The 20,351-nt window shown below is 43.3% G+C and overlaps 1 protein-coding gene across 3 annotated transcripts in view; it reads right to left on the bottom strand.

Moving 5' to 3' along the window:
- PLEKHG1 (pleckstrin homology and RhoGEF domain containing G1) overlaps positions 1-1,746 on the bottom strand; it is a gene marked incomplete at its 5' end in the record, with an annotated part of 89,251 nt that extends 87,505 nt beyond the window's left edge. For 2 of the 3 annotated variants that reach the window (XM_082668741.1, XM_082668742.1), the window contains one exon: positions 1,324-1,731. In XM_082668741.1, the coding sequence (XP_082524867.1) occupies positions 1,324-1,731 (408 nt within the window). Of the gene's footprint in view, positions 1-1,323 lie in introns of all 3 variants that reach the window. The other variant, XM_082668740.1, reaches the window with a different exon arrangement.
- Between the last annotated feature and the right edge of the window lie 18,605 nt (positions 1,747-20,351).

Genomic DNA, 20,351 nt, shown 5'->3' with positions numbered 1-20,351 from the left:
TTTCTTCTCAAGTACAAATGACATCATTGATGAAATTAAAGAAACAATTGGCCTGGTTTATTCTACATTTGGTATCACATATTGTTTTGGTTGAGCATCAATTGATTTTTCTATTTTTACTGGGAAGTTATGTCATAACTATTTTTAGTAGACAGTGTCTGGTTCGATCATTTGTGGAACTCAACACACAATTGTGTCTTAGAATTTGTTTTTCCCCTAAAGCTATAAGAATGTATGTATTTGGTGGAGAATGTCCTCATCAGCAAATATTCCACCACTTTATTCTGAAACACATTTTAGATTAAAAGTTCTAAAAACAGGAAGAAGGCACTAACGGATGAAAGAATCTGGGATAGTACTAGGCAGCAAAGGGAGTGTAGCTTTATGATAATATCAATTTGCCTTTGAACTATTAATACTAATATTTTAAATCATTAATTGAGAATGAATTAATATCTGAGTGGCTCTGGTAATTCTTACTTTATCCTTGAAAACAACTCTAAATCAAAGTCAAATTAATAATTGAATAAATCAACTATACTCCCACATAAAATAAAAACTTAAAAAAAAGAAAGGATACAGAGAAAACAACAACAACAACAAATTAATAATTGAATTTCCAGAGTCTGCGATCTGGTACCTGAGCTGAGTTCAATTTGCAGAGAGTCAGAGAATTTATGGAAACTTGCTTATCATAAAAGAAAAGTAAATGCCTAAAAACAAGCCCAGGGTTTTTCTCTATCTTTCACCACCTTCCCTCAGATACCAACCAATACAGAAAACAGCATCAAACGGTAATTCCCAGGCTTGTTTGCATAGAAGAATCACCTGGGGATCTTCCATAATTTCCTCCTACCCGCAGACCACACCCCAGGCCCAGGAAATCGGTCTCTGGAGGTGAGACACAGGCATCTATAGATTTGGAAGCTCCAGACACCAGGAGACAATTGTGATTAAGGCGAAGATAGCCTGATGGGCTCAGTCAGTACACACCTGACACCTGCAAGTCAGGAAGCCTCCATCCTCTGTCTGCTCCACGCTCTGCCAGAGACTCTCAGACCTTTGGGGCAGGATTCACTAACACAACACACCGGTGTATGCACTGGTATCATCATTCTTACTCCTGGCGTGTAATCAATTTGTGAATGCAAATATTAAGAGGATCTTAACACAGAGAGGATGGCCCTAGGGGTTCTCTTAAGTTATGATCTGTTTAAACATTCACACCACTCTTGCATCTTAGAAGACACCTGGCTTTGCTCTTTATTTTGCGAACAGGTTGATCCTGCAGGACAAACTTTAGAAGCCGACAATTCGCCTTACCTCTACGATGCTTTTTAAATCTTGCACGTAAGTCCTTTCGGTCTCCAGAATCTCCTGCACCACTCTGTCCACATAGAGCAGCTTGGGGCTGGTGGCTGATTCTGCCCCCGTTTTGGCCGCCCCGTTGGTGTCCACTCTGTGCTGGGCCCAGGGCTGCCTCTCACTGCCCTGGTCCGTGTTCTGCTGCGCGGCTGCACCGTCCCTCGGCAGCTCGCTGCTGGAAAACGGCCTGGCTGGCATCAGCTCCAGCTTTATGGCCCCTGCTTCCTTATCCTGGGGAAACAAGCCCAAGTGGCTGTTTGAAACTAAGGTCATTCTGCTGCCAAAGGAACCATGGCTGTCCCGGGAGGAGGCCGAGGACGACGTGGAACCAAAGCTGACCGGGCGGTCGCTGTCGGAAAGCTCCATGGCTTTCAGTTGTTGGGAGCAGCGGGAGGGCCTGGCTGTGGTTTTGGGATCTGGAGCTTGTGTTACAGCTGATGACACTTCAAGACGCAACTGGTGCACATCTATACGGACGAGAAAAATAAATAAGGAAAAGGACAAGATAAGCAAGGTAGGCAAGTATTTTAAAATTATATCAAACAGAAAGTTTAAAGGCGGTTAAAACCTAGCTCAAACTACACAGTCAAAAGCGAAAAGGTAGCAAGTTAGTCACAGATGGAAATGTAAATACCATTTCCCATGGAAATACCCATGGGACGCTGAGTTGCAGAGTTGGAGTTTCTAAAGCATCACATGGAAACGCATCAGAATCAGAGTCTCCGGCACTACCTCGGACCTACTGACCGTCAGTGCGTTTTACCAAGACGCCAATGCCGTGTGCGCACACTTTAAAGTTTGAGAAGCACTGCATCCACGGCCTCAAAGTGTGAGCACCTGGGATGACTAATAGAGCAGATTAGTCCAGATCTACTAAATCAAGGCTCAGGGCTCAGGGCACAAGGAACCTAGAGCTTTAACAAGCACCACAGGTGATGCTTATGTATTTAAAACACAACCTACGTGATTCTTACGGTATTTTGAGAAGCACTGTTTTAGATTTTAAGTATTCCACTATAATTCCACAAAATTTTAAGCTACCAACCTGGAAGCACCACTACTTGACTTAACGATGCTGACAATTTTACACTTTACTTTTACACAGCATTAAAGAAAGTGTCACATGGACAATAATTTTCTAATGCTGGGTAAGAAAGCCCAAAATATTGAGACTCACATCCCCGTTAAAACTTAACCGTCCCATCAGAACATTTCCCCAAATCTCTTCTTGAAAGCTGGCATTCCATTTGCGGTATACATGGAGCTACGCTGTTACAGAGTATATTTGATGAACTACACGTTCTGCACGTAGAGTTCAATAACATGACAGTGTGACCATGCAATTAAATAACAGCACTTAAATCTTGGGTCCAAAAAAGACCTTTCATGGACTTTAAACTTGCAGAAGCTATTTTGGTGAAACACAAAGTTCCAATCTTCTTCATTTGAAAGGCAGGATCCACACTGCATCCCCCTAGCAATGCTATCCCAGGTTTACAGAAACAAAATGCCTCGCAATAAAGAGAGTGATTAGCGAAGAAATTTGTTTCATTTCAAAATCTACCAAAATCCATGTTTATAGGTCTTGTTAGAAAAATAAGAGAGGGAAACTTAGGTATGGAAGGTTATAATAAGACAAATACAATAACAAGAATATAGACTAATGATCGTCTTTTCAAAAGGAACATGAATTGGGTTTGACTCGATAATAAAGATCATCAAACAGCTGGTACCTATATTTCCAAAATAAAAAAGAACCCATCAAGTCTATAACCTTCAACATCCAGACTTTTTCTAGATAGTTTATATCCATGGTAAATATTTGTGCAAGATTATACTGCAATTATTAAAATTATGAATGTCAAGTAAAGGAACTAATGGGTCAACAAGAAAGAACGGTAAGAAACGTGCAGAAAAGCAGTAAATTACCAGCATAACCACTACCACGTGGTATATTGGCCCCCAATTTTTAAAGCTTTTGCAATATTCTTTCTGCTTGCTCTGTAACGGCTTTATGGCCTATAAAACATGGATTGGTTATAGTAGTTAACATGCACCTGTGCTGAAAATCCAGCTCCAACCTGAGTGCTGGAAGAATCCAAGCAGCAGCCGGGCACTTAGGTATGTTTGCAGCAAAGGATGCTTACCCATGTCTCGGACTGGTGTTAAGCAAGTCCTGGGCAGTTCAGATTAGGAGCAGACACACCATGGCATCCATCACAACCATAAGCATGAGGCTGATGTCACTTTCAGGAATGGGCACTAACTTATATAAGTATATAAGGGTTCTTTAAGGTCCCAATGGGCGAATGAGGCTATGAATTAGGACCAAGCATAAGTTGGATGTACTACTCTATATGAAAGAGCATCTGGAAAGGTCTAGATCATCTATTCCCCATAGATTTGGATACACTGGTCTCCAGGACAACTTCTGATTTTCTGACCGGATGAGAATCAACCTTCTCTCCAGTAGAGAAAACCATATTTGACAGTAACATCACTCTTGGCAAATATTATCAGGATGGTGAAAAATGAACACAACAGAGAGACTCATTTCTTTCCTTACTTTCACTCCAAGTTAGCCAGCCAATATTGGGACCAAGGGATTAAAGAGGCACAAATAATTACCAGATGTTTTAGAGGAGTCCATGTTGGGCTGCTAGGGCTGCTAGTGCCTTTTATACTTTCAAAGGCTGGAGAGGGTGGGATATGATACTCGGGTCAACAGGGATCCCTTCATGGGTGAATCTTATATACCAGCATCAGTTGGACCTGGTTCCAAGGAAGGCTTCATATGTCCCAATACCAGGCCTTGGGCTCTAGGCCACTGGACCAGCCCATTCAGAGTGCCAACTGAATAGAATAAAATGGAATATTTGAGATATTTGGTATCTCTAGTATTTAGCCAACTTGGGGTTTTCTGCCCCAAATTAAATACTTTCCAAAACTGCCAATGACAGAAGTGAAACATTTAAAGCTAGGTCATATAATGGCATAGAATAGGGAACTGCATTTGTTAATGGATAACATTTTTTACGTTGATTATATAATTATAGTTTTCCCACATAAGGAAATGTACCTCATAAAAACTGTCTAGTCTTGTTCTCACCTCCTTCAAAATAATTGAAGATGTCCACTCTGTCTGGCCAATTCCTCCTAATACAATTCATCAATCATTAATATTTATCTCTAGAGCTGCACTTCTCAACACAGTAGCCAGTAGCCACAAGTGACTACTGAGCACTTGAAATGCACCTCATCCAAATTGAGATGTGCTCCAAGTGCAAAACATACGCCAGCTTCCAAAGATGTGGCATGAAATAGATAAGCGTAAAATACTTAACTAATAATTTTTGTATTAATTATATGTTGAAATCATTATATGTTGAAATCATACTTTGGAATAGTGGGTTAAATAAAAGATCTTCTTAAAATTATTTTCACTGGTTTCATCTTACCTTTTAAAATGTGGCTACTAGAAAATTACAAAATATATCCGTGTGTTGCATTGTATTTCAGTTGGACAATGCTGATCTAGAAATCTTCTAGATAATTATATTATTCTGTAAGATTTAAACTTACTTCCTTATCAATCTTTATTCCAATAATAGTGAATGAAGAGGTAAATACAATTTGAAGTTTATCTTTTTGTACTCCATTCGTTAATATGCAATATTGTTATGAGTTAGTGAAGATAGAATTGGGAGACAAGGGCTGTGTACTGGATATTGGGGTAGCTGGTTTCCCATGATAAACTAAAACACGAGAAAGAAAACTGTAGAGCAAGAAAGCTTTATCCGGGACTCCCCTGGTGGCGCAGTGGTTGAGAATCCGCCTGCCAACGCAGGGGACACAGGTTCGAGCCCTGGTCCGGGAAGATCCCACATGCCGCAGAGCAACTAAGCCCGTGCGCCACAACTACTGAGCCTGCACTCTAGAGCCTGCGAGCCAAACTACTGAGCCCTCGTGCCACAGCTGTGCTAGAGCCTCCATGCCTAGCGCCTGTGCTCCACAACAAGAGAAGCCACTGCAATGAGAAGCCCGTGCACCGCAATGCAGAGTAGCCCCCGCTGGCCACAAGTGGAGAAGGCCCATGCACAGCAATGAAGACCCAACGCAGCCAAAAATAAATAAATAAATGAATTTAAAAAAAAAAAAAAAGAAAGCTTTATCCTCCCCTTGAGTGAAAGATGTTGTGATTGTGTTAACATTTGGGTAACTTGCTGCTTCGCTGTGCTCTCCTTCTCAAAGCCTCTCTCTTTTTCTTACCAGATCTCAAACACAGGACTAATAATACAGCAACTTCTGAGAACTTGCCAATCATTGCTAATGGCCCATGTTAGTGGATCTTTTGACCATGAATACCCTAAAGTAAGCTGATTTTCCCACCTTGAGGGTCTTGGTCCTTCTGACCCTTGGTAAACCTGGACGTGGTGGTGGCAGAAGCACGTGCAGAGGGGCCTTGATTCTTACAACTAGGAGTACTGTAGCTTAAAAGCCTTCAAAATAAAAACATTCCTTCTCGTCCCATTCTCAAGAAAAAGAACAATATGGCTGTATGGCTCCCATGCAGATAACTTTCACACATCTTACTTCACGACAAGCTTCCCTAATTTTTTTCTCGGCAAAAGAGCTTGAATTCCTTGGCTTTTCTTTGTTTGCTCTTCAAACGTCCACTATTTTAATTGCCCTCCTTTGGAATGTCACTGTCAGAATCAAAAGTAGCACTTCTTGGCTCTAACTTGCCTCTGAGGCTGATTTAGGGGTGAAGCAGAACTTTCATTGGCAGGAAAAGTCCATGCTTCTCTGACCATGTTTACAAGTTGAAGGGGAGACTGATGGGGCCACAGCCGACCACACCCTGTCACAACACCCAAGGAGAGCTTTACAATGCAAGGCAAAACTATATGCACAGGACTTCCCTGGTGGTGCAGTGGTTAAGAATCCGCCTGCCAACGCAGGGGACATGGGTTCGAGCCCTGGTCTGGGAAGATCCCACATGCTGCAGAGCAACTAAGTCTATGCGTCACAACTACTAAGCCTGCACTCTAGAGCCCAAGAGCCACAACTACTGAGCCCACGTGCCACAACTACTGAAGCCTGCGTGCCTAGAGCGCGTGCTCCGCAACAAGAGAAGCCACCACAATGAGAAGCCCATGCACCGCAATGAAGTAGCCCCCACTCGCTGCAACTAGAGAAAGCCCGCGCGCAGCAACGAAGACCCCATGCAGCCAAAAATAGATGAATGAATGAATGAATTAAAAAAAAAAAACTATATGCACAGCTGGGAGGAGGAGTGATCAGGATTTCCAAATTCTGCTTATTGCTACTCTAGACTTCAAATACCTAATTGGAGTTCCTTGGCAGGACAGTCATGGACATCAAGAGAATGTATAGTGCTCAGGACCAGTGAATAACTAAAATTATGTAGTTCCTTATCACACTCTCTGTGAAGAGGAGGAAATAGAGGGACTAAAGTATAAAGAAGAAGTTATTCTATCAGCCAGCAAAGTTCACTTTGAGTCTTTGGTAGAGCCTCAAAGTTGTAAACTGACTTGATGATTCAAAAAACAAACAAACTTTTGAGTCAAAGTTATAAAGATATTCATTTATACATTTCAAAGACAACACCAACTATTTGAGGAGTTCTCCTCTACACAACTCTGGGTTAATAGTGAAGGGCTCAGTAGATAAAAGCTACCAGATATCAACCTCTTCGTTTTCTAAAATACCAACATGATTCTTGTATTAATGGTAAGTCCAAGGCTACAATTACACGTTTTTGCTCAGAGTGTTCAATCCAAGGAACATGATTTTCATTTTTATTTGTAGCTGTTTGGTAATGAAGAAGTAAAAAAATCTTCTTACCATGTTAATTTCTTAGTTTTGACCAGTGTACTCTGGTAATGCAAGATGTTAACACTGGGGGAAGCTGGATGAAGGGCATACGGAAACACTTAACTATTTGGCAAATTTTCTGTAAATTAAAAAATTTTCCAAAATAAATAATTTTAAAAAGTCTTGTTATCATTGAAGACTCAGTAAAGCAAAAATTTGGACAAGAAGATCAAGGATAGGAAAAGCTGCTTTGCAAAAATGCTTTTGTTCAAACAAGAGGTGAGGGGTTGAAAGAGAATCAAAGATTTCTTTGGGCTGTAAAGTCTGATACTAAATATTCAGATTATTTACTAACTGGTTCCTGTCCAGTCAGTGAAAACTAAGAGGTACAATGTCTCCTGCAGTTGACTAGGGATTGAGTTAGATAACATATTAGCTAAATTGCCTTAGCTAAGGTGGTGACTCCTGAATTTCTATTCAGGTCACAGGCATGTCGGTTTGGTTAGAAGAGGACCTAAGGGAATTCCCTTAAGTCTCTTCATGTAAATACAGTTTTTTTACTTTTACTATCTGCTTTTTGGAGGTGATTTGGTGTGGGAGGTGAAGGAGATTATGGGGTGGGGTTAAAGCTACTCTGTGGGTTGCTATCACTTTCAGGGGGATGGGTAGTTGTCCACCAAAACCCACCCCCCCTTCTTCTTTAGTGAATAGAGTTTCAGCTGAGCACACTTCCCAGCCTCCTGTCATTAGATGTGGCCATGTGGTCCAGTTCTCACCTGTCGAAAAGATATATGTCCCTCTGGGGGTCCACTTTTCAAGCATCAGACACTGGTCCTCCACGTTCTTCTCCCTTCCCACGGGGACCCAGTTGTGGCAGGGATCTTTGCCTGAGCTATGAACATGACACCAATGCCCTAAAGTATGGAAGAGCACGAAGACAGAAGGGCCTTGCAATAACTGGGTCTGGATGTGCCCTGCGCCACCCCATTAAAAAGTCTGGTTATCCTGAAACTGATGTGCTGTGGAGAAACCATGTGGTGAGACCCCATTGATATGCAGAGAGAAGCTGAAGGGATGCTGGCTGACGTGGCCCCTGCTGTCTGAGAGTTTCCAGCTCAGGCACCAGATGTGTGAGAGAGCAGCCTCTGAGATGACCCCAGCCCTGTCATGTCTGACTGCAGCACCGGGAGACTCTGAACCATACCCACCTCGAAGAGCCTCTCCTGAACTCCCGACTCACAGAAACCTTGAGAGATTAGACATGATTGTTGTTGTTCGAAACCACTAGGCTCTGAAGTGATTTGTAACGCAACGAGAGATAACCAGAACAACCTCTGTTATAACAGATCCGCCTTACCATGATGCGCCAGAGCTTTAACTCTATCAAAATTATCCTGAAAAAACAAAACAAAACACACGCCCCTTCCCCCTCACACAGAGCCTCGCAGTTCATTCACATGTGTCATTACCTTTAGAACATTTTGTAGATGGGAAAAAAGATAGAGAGGTTAGGTAACATCATGCTCAAACCTGAACAGTGAATCAGAGACTATGGTTTCTGATTTCTAGTCCATTATTTCTTATACTTGGCTATAGATTCATATAAGAGGGCAGAAAAAGAGCTTAGAGATTAGGAAATGAAGCACTAAACATAAGCTACCTGTATTAAGTGCATGATACCAATGTGCCAATAGCGCGTGTGTGTGGGAAGGAATGAGTATGTGCCCACCTGTGTGTGCAGAAAGAGCTCAGAGGACCAGCCAGAAATCAAGTTATGACATAACAGTTTCTCCTTCAGGGGATTTGCATTTCTGCCCTGGCTCTGTACCATGGAGGTTTGTATTGCGATCTTTGAGTCTCTGGTTTCCTCACGCATAAGTGAGGCAGCTGGACTAGATGACTTTCCCGGGCCATCCAACGGTGGGGAGGCAGCTCCTACTCTGAAATCATCACCAAGTCACCGGCTACCACATCTGCATGGCCCATTCCTAGCTGGGATCACAGGACAAGCAGTAACCACAAAATAGCAATTTTCTTCTCTATTCTCCTAACGCCAGGTCTTAGATGATGAAATGTATATCACTGACTTTGCCAAAGGCTAAAAACCCTCTATTTTTAATTCAGATTAAATCATAATCTATGCTCCAGCTTCCTTCCTGTTCGTGTGGAAATTTCAGTCTCAAGGCAGTAACGAAACAATGATAGCTACATACACAGGCTCCATCTGCATGGAGCACGCTCAGTTCCAAAAACATCTCTGCGCATTTCAGTGGGAGGATTAGGCTAAACAACATTTCTTAAAGAAAAAGGAGGAGGAGGAAGAGGAGAAATCCTAATCACTAACACTAACACTAGTAATAGCACTCTGAGAAAGTAAACCATCCATAAAGTACACTAAACATTTTCTCAGAGAAAAAAAGAGGAGGAAGAGAATTCAGTGTCTAACAACAGAGATCTGAGTGAATAAATCCATCTAGAAAGTACAATATACAACTATTAAATGTCATGCCCTTTCAAATCCTTAAGTGTGTAGAAAATGGTCATAATTACAGCTGAGTAATATGGGTGGTTTACAAAACATAGGTACAAGGTGATCCCAATTTTGAATTGAAAATACTACTTATTTATTATCCACATGAGAAAAAGATTGAGAGGATATAGAATAAAATACTGACACTGGTTTTACCAAATAGGAGAATGGATGATTTTTCTTTTGATATTTATCTGTAAATATCACTTTTCCTCAATAAGTGTATCACTTTGATAATCTGAAAAAGTTATTTAAAGAAATGAAAAATCACAACTTTGGCTGGTATCAAATATTTAAATATTTTAAATTAAAATAATTGATTTTATGTTCAATATGATTAATGAAAAGGAATGCCAAATATATACATCTTCTCTAAAATATATTAGTAATGCTAAATTAAAATAATTTAAAAATAACCAAAAAAAGAATCTAATGTGCAACAGCATTGACTACAATCCATGCCCTTTTCTCTCCAATTATTCCTGCTAACAAAAGGATTTCTTACCAATAAACACTCAACATGGAAACTGCATTTACTTAGTCAACTTTGGTTACCACCAGACTCAGGCTGAGTTTCATCACTACAGTTGCTAAGCATAAAATTTGCAAACATTGATTTTGTACCCCCCCCCCCCCCCCCCCCCCGCTTAACCTGCATGAACCTCATAAAGGAAGCACATGAAAGTACTCAGCAGTCGCTGCACAAACACTTAGGGTTTTAGTTTTCTCCCCAGCGTCACCAACATCAGCTCTCTAATTTCAACCTAACTTTAAGGGGAGAGCAAATCCAAACCAAAACAAGGCAAACACCCTTGAAGGCAGACTGCAGTTCAGATGGAGGAAAAAAAATCACCTTCTAGACTAATTCCATTGTTGGAGAACTCTTTTCAGTACCTCGCGTGCATAACAGAACAGTTGTAATATATGCAAGCAAGCTGCTGGCTCTGCGCAGTGTGGTGGAGAAAACCCCTGCGACAGTTTCTCACCAAGGCTTGATGGGCTCCGCTGCTCCAGGGAGAAGGACCGAGGGTGTGGGGCATGGGTTCCGCGGGCACATCCACATTTGCACCTACCTGGGCTCTACCCAGGCTGAGCCGCATTGTCTGCCTTCAGCTGATGCAGTGACCTCACTGGGAGCTCAGTCAGGTAAAACCAGAAGCCTTTACTAGTCTGTGCAGCTCCTTCCGTAGAAATATTGCATGAGTCAGCTTTTATCTCTCAAAACCCAACACACAAAGGCTTTACAAAAACCTGATCGGCAACTTTCTCCCTGCCTTTTTCCCCCTGGTGTGCAGACCACAGACTTCAGCATCACTAAGAGCCTTAAATGAAACATGACATCATTCAGCTGAGAAACAGGACAATGGACACCACTGTGGGTAACTTGAAAATGCACACTTCGCTGAGCAACACCCTGCGACTGCCATTCTTTTGTGAACATCAAATACAACCCACACTCGCCTATAGCTGCTTGGGCTCTACCTTCCTGGCTCTGGCCACGGTTCTCATTAAACTCCACAAAAGCGGCAAGGTCTCAGAGCTCTCATATTTTCAAGTTCACTTCTCGAACTTTGTCTGTTTCAAAGGAAAGGGACACATCTTTTGCATAAGTTTTAAAGTGAAGTTTGGGGGTGGGGTGGAGAATAACACACAGCTGAAGGAAGTTTGAATCCTTAGTTTCCCTTAACGAGACAATTAATACAGTTTTAAGTACGTGAAGTTACACAAGAATACATTTAAGCTTGAGTATTTTAAAAACAGTATTGAAAAATCTATCTGAAGACAAATACCTAAAATGTAAATTTAAGGCATTTCTTAGGAAAACAGTTTAGTTCTGTGACTTTATATTCATAAATACTAAGTAGTGGGCTTCCCTGGTGGTGCAGTGTTTAAGAACCCACCTGACAGTGCAGGGGACATGGGTTCGAGCCCTGGTCCCAGAAGATCCCACATGCCGTGGAGCAACTAAGCCCGTGCACCACAACTACTGAGCCCGCGTGCCACAACTACTGAAGGCCACTTGCCTAGGGCTCGTGCTCCACAACGAGAGAAGCCACCGCAATGAGAAGCCCGAGCACCGCAACGAAGAGTAGTCCCCGCTCGCCACAACTAGAGAAAGCCGGCACACAGCAACGAAGACCCAATGCAGCCAAAAGTAAATAATAAATTAATTAATTAATAAAAAATATACTAAGTAGTAAAGACAGAATGATCTTACTCCCCCACTTTGGTAGGAGAGACCTTCGAATTATATTGGGTTTCCATTTCCCTAAGGCTACCTGTCCTTCTTAAAATGCTATATCTATTTTTATATCAAGATTGAAAAGGTTCTTATTTGAGAAAGATATTGAGTTCTTCAGATGAAGGTCTTCAGGAGTACAAAAATATTCTTGAAAACTGATACCACTGCACCATGGAGCTAAAACTCAAAGTATGCCGTCTGCCGATGCAGGGGACGCGGGTTCGTGCCCCGGTCCGGGAGGATCCCACATGCCGCGGAGCGGCTGCGCCCGTGAGCCATGGCCGCTGAGCCTGAGTGTCCGGAGCCTGTGCTCCGCAACGCGAGAGGCCACAACAGTGAGAGGCCCGCGTACCGCAAAACAAAACAAAACAAAAGTAAATCAGAAACTCAAAGTATGGATTATGCCCATGTATAGACACCTAAAAGTAAACTATTTCAGAGGATCAAAATCCTTTAAATAGAAGTTCCGTTTAAAGCGTTCACTGGTGGTTATGGAAAATAACATTAGCCGATCATCTTTAACACAGCTATTTCTATCATGCCTATTAAGTGATTTTAAACTAACAACATAATAGGATAATTTGTTTTAATGCCTATTTCCTTTCAAATAAGGCTGAACAGATGCGGGGCAACATCAGTGGGCCATTATGGTGGAAATTTATCAATCAGTTCAGAAGACAACTTGTTTCTCCCCCACAAAACTCACCAGTTTGATGGAAATCACTAAGTCACAGATGCTGAAAAGGTAGTTTGAGAGGAAGGGCCCTCCCTGGGCTGTGGGGACTCTCTTAGTCCTCTATTCTGTCCTCCCTAGTGATCTCTCTTGCCCTCCGAAATGACGCCCCCCAGACCCGTGTCCAAGTCCCCCATTTCTGCTGAACTAAGAGTCAGGTCAAATCTTACTAGCCCCATCTAATCTTCCACAACCACTCCAGCCCACTGCTCTTTCCATTTGTTAAACGACTGTTTATTGCACTTAGAGTAAGTGTCACGTGGTCTTATATTTATTTTCTAATCGTCTCTCTCCTACCCTGGATTATTAGCTTGGGGAGCAGGGACCCTTCCGATGCTGTAGGTTTGATATTCATGTGGAAGACGCAAAGATCTAAACTCTGTGATGGGCTGGTATCTACAGAGGCCCTTGGCTTCTTTATTTTGGTCACGCCACGCAGCATGTGCGGATCTCTGTCCTCCGACCAGGAATCAAACCCGCGCCCCTTGCAGTGGAAGCGTTGAGTCTTAACCACTGGACCGCCAGGGAATTCCCTCTTGGCTTCTTATTGACTCATTTGCTTCCCGTGCATATCTGCAGATGACAAGTTAACTCCTTTATCTTTCAATAAAATTTTATTGTACTTGGATTTTTTGTGTGTGTGTGGCCAAGAAACGTATTTTTAAAAAGCCATTTCTGAGAGACGCTGTGTACGTTACAATGATTTAAAGTATACAGGAGGATGTGTGTAGGCTATTTGCAAATACTACGCTGTTTTATAGAAGAGACGAGCATCAGGTAGATTTTGTTGCTGAATGAGTTAACAGATGAGTAGTGCATAGGGCCTAGGAGGGATGATACAGACACAGAAGAGCAGAGAGGAAAGGAAAGGGAGGAGGAAGTTACATTTCTTGAGCAACTTTCAAGGTTCTTTCCCACCAGAGAGCAGGGGAGCTCCTCAGTGTCTCCTTCAGGCCTCTCATCGCCCCACCTCAGCGCTGATGGCTTTGCTCTCCAGGCCCTCCCATCTCACCCCACACATGGGTTACCCTGGGCGATCAGCAGGTCTTGCAGGTGCCCTGCCGTCTTGCTACTGGACTTCCGTGCATGCAGCAAAATCCATCCCAAGACATGTGAAAGGAACAAATACTAGTGCCGCTCCTGGCTGCATATTTTATTTGCCAATATTAACGGGAGGTGAAAAGATTGTTTTTGCTCAGCAAAATCTCTTTTTCAATGATAGTGAGATTGGCCACAGATAAATGCACATGTATGCCTTGTTGGGTGGAAAAGACACTCTCACTGGAACGCAGCTCTTGTTAATTCCCTCACGACACTGGTTACAGGAAGCACAGGAGCTATTCACAGTATCCTTGCCAGGAGTGGGAGACCCAGGGGTGAAAGAGCAGCACCCACAGGACATGCCTGCAGCCAGCAGGACACAAACCAGCCGTCGAGTCAACTGCAGGCCAGTCGTGTGGCCTAACTGGAGGGAGACCAGAAAGCCCTGCCATTGACAAAATCCCTTCCCGGGAATCTGCCACAGGGCCTGCAAGTCCACTGTGAGAAACCAGTTCTTTTTGGTTTAAGGTAAAAGTCGTCAGTTAAAACGCTAGTATCCCCTGGGAAGGGTTATGGAGTCACTGCCACAGTGGTGTCGTCCGCCTGAGCCTCCTTCTGAGGGTCCACAGGGGTGCTTAGGAAGGAGGTGGGAATGGGGTTGTGTGGCAGGGCTGTGAGGTTGCGGGGAGAAGCACAGACAACACGCAGCTCTGGGGGCTTAGCACGGTCTGACCTAGCAGACAGACTTGGCTGACTCTGCAGCTAGGCAACAGCTCCAAGCAGCTGGGCAACGAAGGATGAAAGAATGGCCCGGGGAAAGGAAGGAGGGCAAAGGCATGCATACATTTTTCAGATTCAAGGAAAGATTTTGCTTTATACCATCCAGGTAAGGCAGATTTAGACAATCATCTTACATTTTCAGATGCAAAGGTGCTAGAAGTTATAAGGGGTATTTCAAGTCACAACTAATATTTTATATACGGAGCATAACAATTTAAAGGCCGGAGCGGCGGGGTCGGGGGAGGGACCTGTTTATTTTGTGGTTTAGGACGTTGCCGCTGTGACACATTTCCCAATACAAATGGTAAAACCAACTGTTTTCTAATGCACGGGCCACTGACAAAACACTTTTTTTTTTTTTTGTCTGTTAAGAACATTTTTCTTTGAAAGAAAAGAGCATGAGATTATATTTTCTAAGCGCATGCCACAGAATAAAAGTAAACGTTAAAGTGACTTGCATGCCAGGAGGTGTCACACATCCCACTGTCCCATTGATGTCCCTTAGGAGGACACGGTGACCTTCCTCCTGAAAGTGAGATATCATGTACTAACACCCATCTGCACTGCAGTCTTTGTTTATTAAAAATCTCTATACACTATTCCAGACTTGTACCCAGAAAATGTCACCAGCTATAAACTGCCTTGCTATTGTTATATAAACCAAACCATATACTTTGCTAAACAAACAAAAGAGCTAATCTGTTTTTTTCTTTCTCAAAGACTATTTTCAAAGTGAAATAATTTTAATGATAAGCGACTTTGTCTTCACAAATTTAAGGAGTGTTTACTCTCAGCAAAAGACATAGGTTTAAGGCAGACACAAGCCCTCAAGTCTAGGAGATAGTAAATGAAAGGAGTATTATTTTTTGTTAGTCCTGGAGTATTGAATCTAACAGAGGAAACCAAACAGTAAATAATCAATAGTTACCAGTATACAAATTATCCAACTGAAAATTTAATTCCTCACATCCCCCATTGCATGAAAATGTCAGTATTGAGGCATCATGGTGAGAACTTTAGAAAACAAACCCACAAATTCACAACACTTTTTCACGGCTCACCCTTACCTTGACATTCAAGTCACGATTTAACCTCTCCATCATATACCACTCTGCCATGAAAACCACTGAGATGGGCTGGAAGGGCACACATCCTGGGGACTCTAAAATTGTGCTGTTTCAGGAGGTCCTCCGTGGGCTCACTCTCTCTCTGTGATAGTCGTTAGCTCTGTTTTTCATGATGTTTTTTTATTAGGATATTTTGGTCTTCACAGTCCAGAGTCAATGAAATCAAGTCTTAGTTATTTCTGAACTGAACAATTTTTAGACAGCAAGCAAGCAATATGTTACAAATAGTCTTTTGCTTTCAATACTAGATCAGTCCCATCTTTAAGGACACCATGGGAGGACTCGCTGTGCTGAAAGCACAATGAGCTAATTATCCCTCTAAGAATGCAGTCTGTTTCCAGACACATTTTTCTCCAGGAGATAACACACATCTAATCCATTCATAACTAAAGGCATTCAACACAATCTATACTTTGGAAAACACTCTTTAAAAAAATGTACTTGAACTTGTAGAAGGGGCTTGGAGACTCTTTTGAAATCCTGCAGCAGTATTTTCCGAAATAATCATTAAAACAAGAATCTATTATAGTTTCAGGGTGACAACCATGGAGGTTCCTAACCCTTATGCCAGCTTGCAAAACCATTTCACATCCTGGCAGGGGAGAGAGACAGCCCCCTTGGCCAGCCTTTTCCCCACAGCTCCGAGAGGATGGAGCGATGGGGTGGGCTCAGCTCGACCTCTCCAGCCGCATCCCCATCCTGTAGATTCCGAGATGGTGGGTTCAGAGAGACCGTTATCAAAAGTAGCGGTGGTGAGGATGTAAGCTTGCGGAGGAAACATAGACAAGCCACCCAGAGTGGTTATGAATCAGTCCCTGAACTTGTTCTGAATCTTCCCTCCAGCAACTGCCATCCTTTAGAATCACCACCATCAGTCTTCTTTCCCCAACCTCAAGGCTACCTTCAATGTCACAGTGGCTGACAGCTGAACCTCCAGGTGTGTGACCTGAGAGCAAATGGATTCATGCCGGGGGGAGGCTATCTAATTTCTAGAACTGAAGTGGGGTGGTTGGAGCTTCTATTCGTTTGGTCTCCTTAAACTATTCGCAAGGACAACCCCATTCAGGCAGAAATCTGTAAAAGGTCAAATACAGACCCCACTCCAGGAAAGCAGAACTTACTCCTCTCTAAAGGACGTAGTACTTTCTAGGTTTTTTTTTCTTTTTTTAAACCAGAGAAGGCAATGAGGTTGCCGCCTTTGTTACGGTATTACAACGGTCTTAAATACCCGTCTGTTGCCATGTGTCCTGGTCTTTGCCCTTGGCACACACAGCAACGACCTGCTGACCTTCTCCCTCCACACCTTCTCTCTACTTTAACTAAGAGCAACCACCCCTAACTCAGCCTTGCTAACCGGGGGCCTAGTTCACAGGCTCCGTGCTGGGCTCAGTGAAGACAGTTGCGTGCCAGGAGGTGTCACACATCCCACTGTCCCACTGATGTCCCTGAGGAGGACACGGTGACCTTCTGGAAGCTCCTGTCCAGCGGGACTGCACAAGCATCAGATACATAATGACAAGCGTGACGAGTGTGACGAAGCAACAGCTCAGATGTAACAAGAACTGTATCCGTAAACATTTGCTCTGTTTTCCTAAACTGTCTCTCCCCCTGTTTTCAAACTGCCCTTCAAGTAATACGGAAAGTGGATAGCAACTTCACACTGACAGTAACATCAAGCTGACTGAAGTTGCCTGCACTTATATTTCCTTTTCAGTCTTAGAGATCGAGCGCTGTTGGACTCACCTTTCATCTTAGGTTTAATTACTTGGTATCCAAGCTGAGAGCCAAACTTGCTGAGAGTTTTTGTGCGTCTAAACACTTGCCTAATTCCCAGTTCCCACAGAGGTACATGAAGTAACTTGTTTATGTTAACAGAACAAAGGAAAGGAAATAGGGCTGTCTGTTAGCCTACAGGGTTAATCTTAATTAGGCCAAGAAACGAGTGGCATCAAGTTTATTTTGGTTTGTTCTGAATAAAAAAATTCCAAGTTCTTTATAAGTAGATGAAAGAAAAAAAGAGAGAAAGAAGGAGAAAAAGCCCGAACATTTATACGAGCTGCAGGAACGGTGGGATGATGGGGGAGTTCCTTCACTACCACTATGATCTAGTTTCTGCCTTTTCTTTAAGGAACATGTATTATTTGTGCAATTAAACTAGAAGAAATAAAATAAATAAAATTTAAAAATAAAATTAAAAATTTATGTGAAGGCGATTCCCCATGTGCGGACCCTTCCCCACCCCGTCTTTCTCCACACGCCCTGCTCCCTGCTCGCTGGCTTCCAGTTGGGTTTGGCTAACGAGAGACACCAGAGTTATGAGGCAGCAGGAGAAGGAAACAGGGGTTTACCTGCCTGCCCCCTGGCTGATGAGGAGTGTGGGGTTCAGCAGTGGCTGCATCCGAGGCAGCCCGGCCTCCATGGTCCCAGCTCTCACTGGGCTCTCCTAACTCCACGGTGTCCCCTTGGCCATCCAGGGTCCCTGTGGTTGTCCCCAGGAATGGTGGTTAAGGCTTCCCGCCATTGCTGCAGTCTCTGGGTGCCACACATTCCTCGCTAGCTCCCACGGCCTCACCACCTTCAGTGAAGTAGCCCCTTCATTAAACTCTCCATTTGAACCAGCCGAGCAAATCCAGTTTCTTGCCTGGTCCCTGGCTGATACAATCTCATAGCGACTTCAGACTCTCTGGTCTGAAAAGCAGACAACAGTTTGACTTCACAGGCTTAGGCCTCAGGTTTGACCATAGCTTTTCACTGGGTGGTATACTGCCCAAGTTTTAGCCCTTTTTTATTTAACTGGCTGCTTCATTCAGCTCAATGAAATAAACAATTAGAACTTATTCTATGCCAGAAACATATTTTGAATTTGATATCTACTGATATATTTGTTAACTCAACAAATATTTATTGAACAGCTAGTACGTGCCAGGCACTATATAAGCACTAAAGATAAAGCAGTGAAGAAAATGGGTGACAGCCCCTACCTTTCTGGAGTTTACTTGTGGGTGGAGGATAGCTGGATTAAATTCCCACAATAACAGTATTTCAATATTGGAAAGATACTTTGAGGTTTTCTAATCTAACTTCCTATCTGGTGTTTGAATAATCACTTACAATAGCTCACCAAGTACGGCCAGTCTCTGCTAGGAGACTGTTAGTTACCAGACATTTGATCCCTGCCCACACTTTGGGCAAGCTAATCTTTATTAGATTTAAAGTAATCTAATCTTTAAAGTCTTTTCTCGCATTGAGCTGAAGTTCTTCAAGGACCACTACAGGAAAACACATTTCAGATCACACCTCACCTCCATTTTGAAGTTCATTAATTATCTGAGATGCTACCAGGTCTCCCATTCATACTTGCCTCTTCATTCAAGTACCTACTGAGTCACCACCCTAAGTGATTCTGGAGGCAGGGTTCAAGGGGGTGGTAGGGGGAGTCGCCCCTAGTGCTGTGGGGAGCATGGGATCGTGCTGAAAAAAGGCACCACTCTCGGACCGCATTCTTCAGGCGTCTCAAGATCTTGCTTTTCTGCAGCTTCTACCAAAATGTTTTCAGAATCTCCACAATCCTCATGCCTACTTACCCCTGTAAAAAACACTGAAAAGATCCCACTTTGGGGAATGTCCTCTGGGAAAGAGATGTTCTCCCCGCTACTCCTACGTCAGATTTTTAGATTCAGCAACAACAGTCTGTCCTCAGAGGGCACAGAGTGTGGCCAGGGAGACAGACACTGAGCGATCACACAAACAAGTGATTAATTCTACGGGAGATGTGGACTTTGCAGAGAAGGCACGGGGGGCTGTGAAAACATGTCCAGGGGGACCAGGGCAGGTTTGGGGTGGTCAGGGAAGGTTCCCCGTGGGAAGGGTGTGTGAACTGACATCTGAAGGCTGAGAAGAAGTTAGCTGGGGGAAGCCAGGCAGACAGAAGAGACCACCCAGATCATTTTACTTCCCGAAAGCGCAGATGGCTGGTGTACTTGGCATTTCGCCCATGGTGATCATTCAACCTAGATTTTTCTCTGGACAATCTTGTTTGCCAATATAATATTGCATACCGCAATTAATAACTACGTTTACTGTCACTCTGCCCCCTTATTAAAGAACCTTCTAGTTTCCTTCTCTACTCTGGGTGACCCACCTTCTAATCTGCACACATCAGCCTCTCTCGTTTGGCCTTTTCTTTCTCCCCCTCCAGACACGGGGCAGAGCTGCTTGGGCAGTAACCGTGACTGTTTTTGTGCAACCACTTGGACAGGGCGGCTTATACGGTGTGGTTACAGTAAATCACAGCATAAACTTCCCTGCCCAGCGTTTTCATCTAGGTGTAATCAGATGAAAAGGAACATCAAAGGAGCCTGAAGAGGAGAAGGACAGAAAGACAGCCTGGAGGAGGGGCCGTTCCACTCAGCTGGTGGTGCCACTACTAGGGGACTTAGGGACTGACTGTGCACACGTGAGCCTTGAGTACTTCCCAGGACCACTTAGTCACCTATCTCAGGACACCCAAAGCTAGGGACAAATTCCTGGTGCCAGTGTGGCTCCAAACATGACACCTGCTTAGGAGTCTATGCAAATCAGGACATGACAAAATGTAAACCCCGATGAACAAAGCTGCTCTGAGAATACTAGGGCATTAGATTTTTCACAAGGACGGTTGGTTATCGTCCTAGTGATGTCATAGTAAAAACCACC

This window comes from Grampus griseus, assembly GCF_964374135.1.
Source record: "Grampus griseus genome assembly, chromosome: 13".
Lineage (NCBI taxonomy): Eukaryota > Metazoa > Chordata > Mammalia > Artiodactyla > Delphinidae > Grampus > Grampus griseus.
This window is presented reverse-complemented; position numbering and strand designations above follow the sequence as displayed.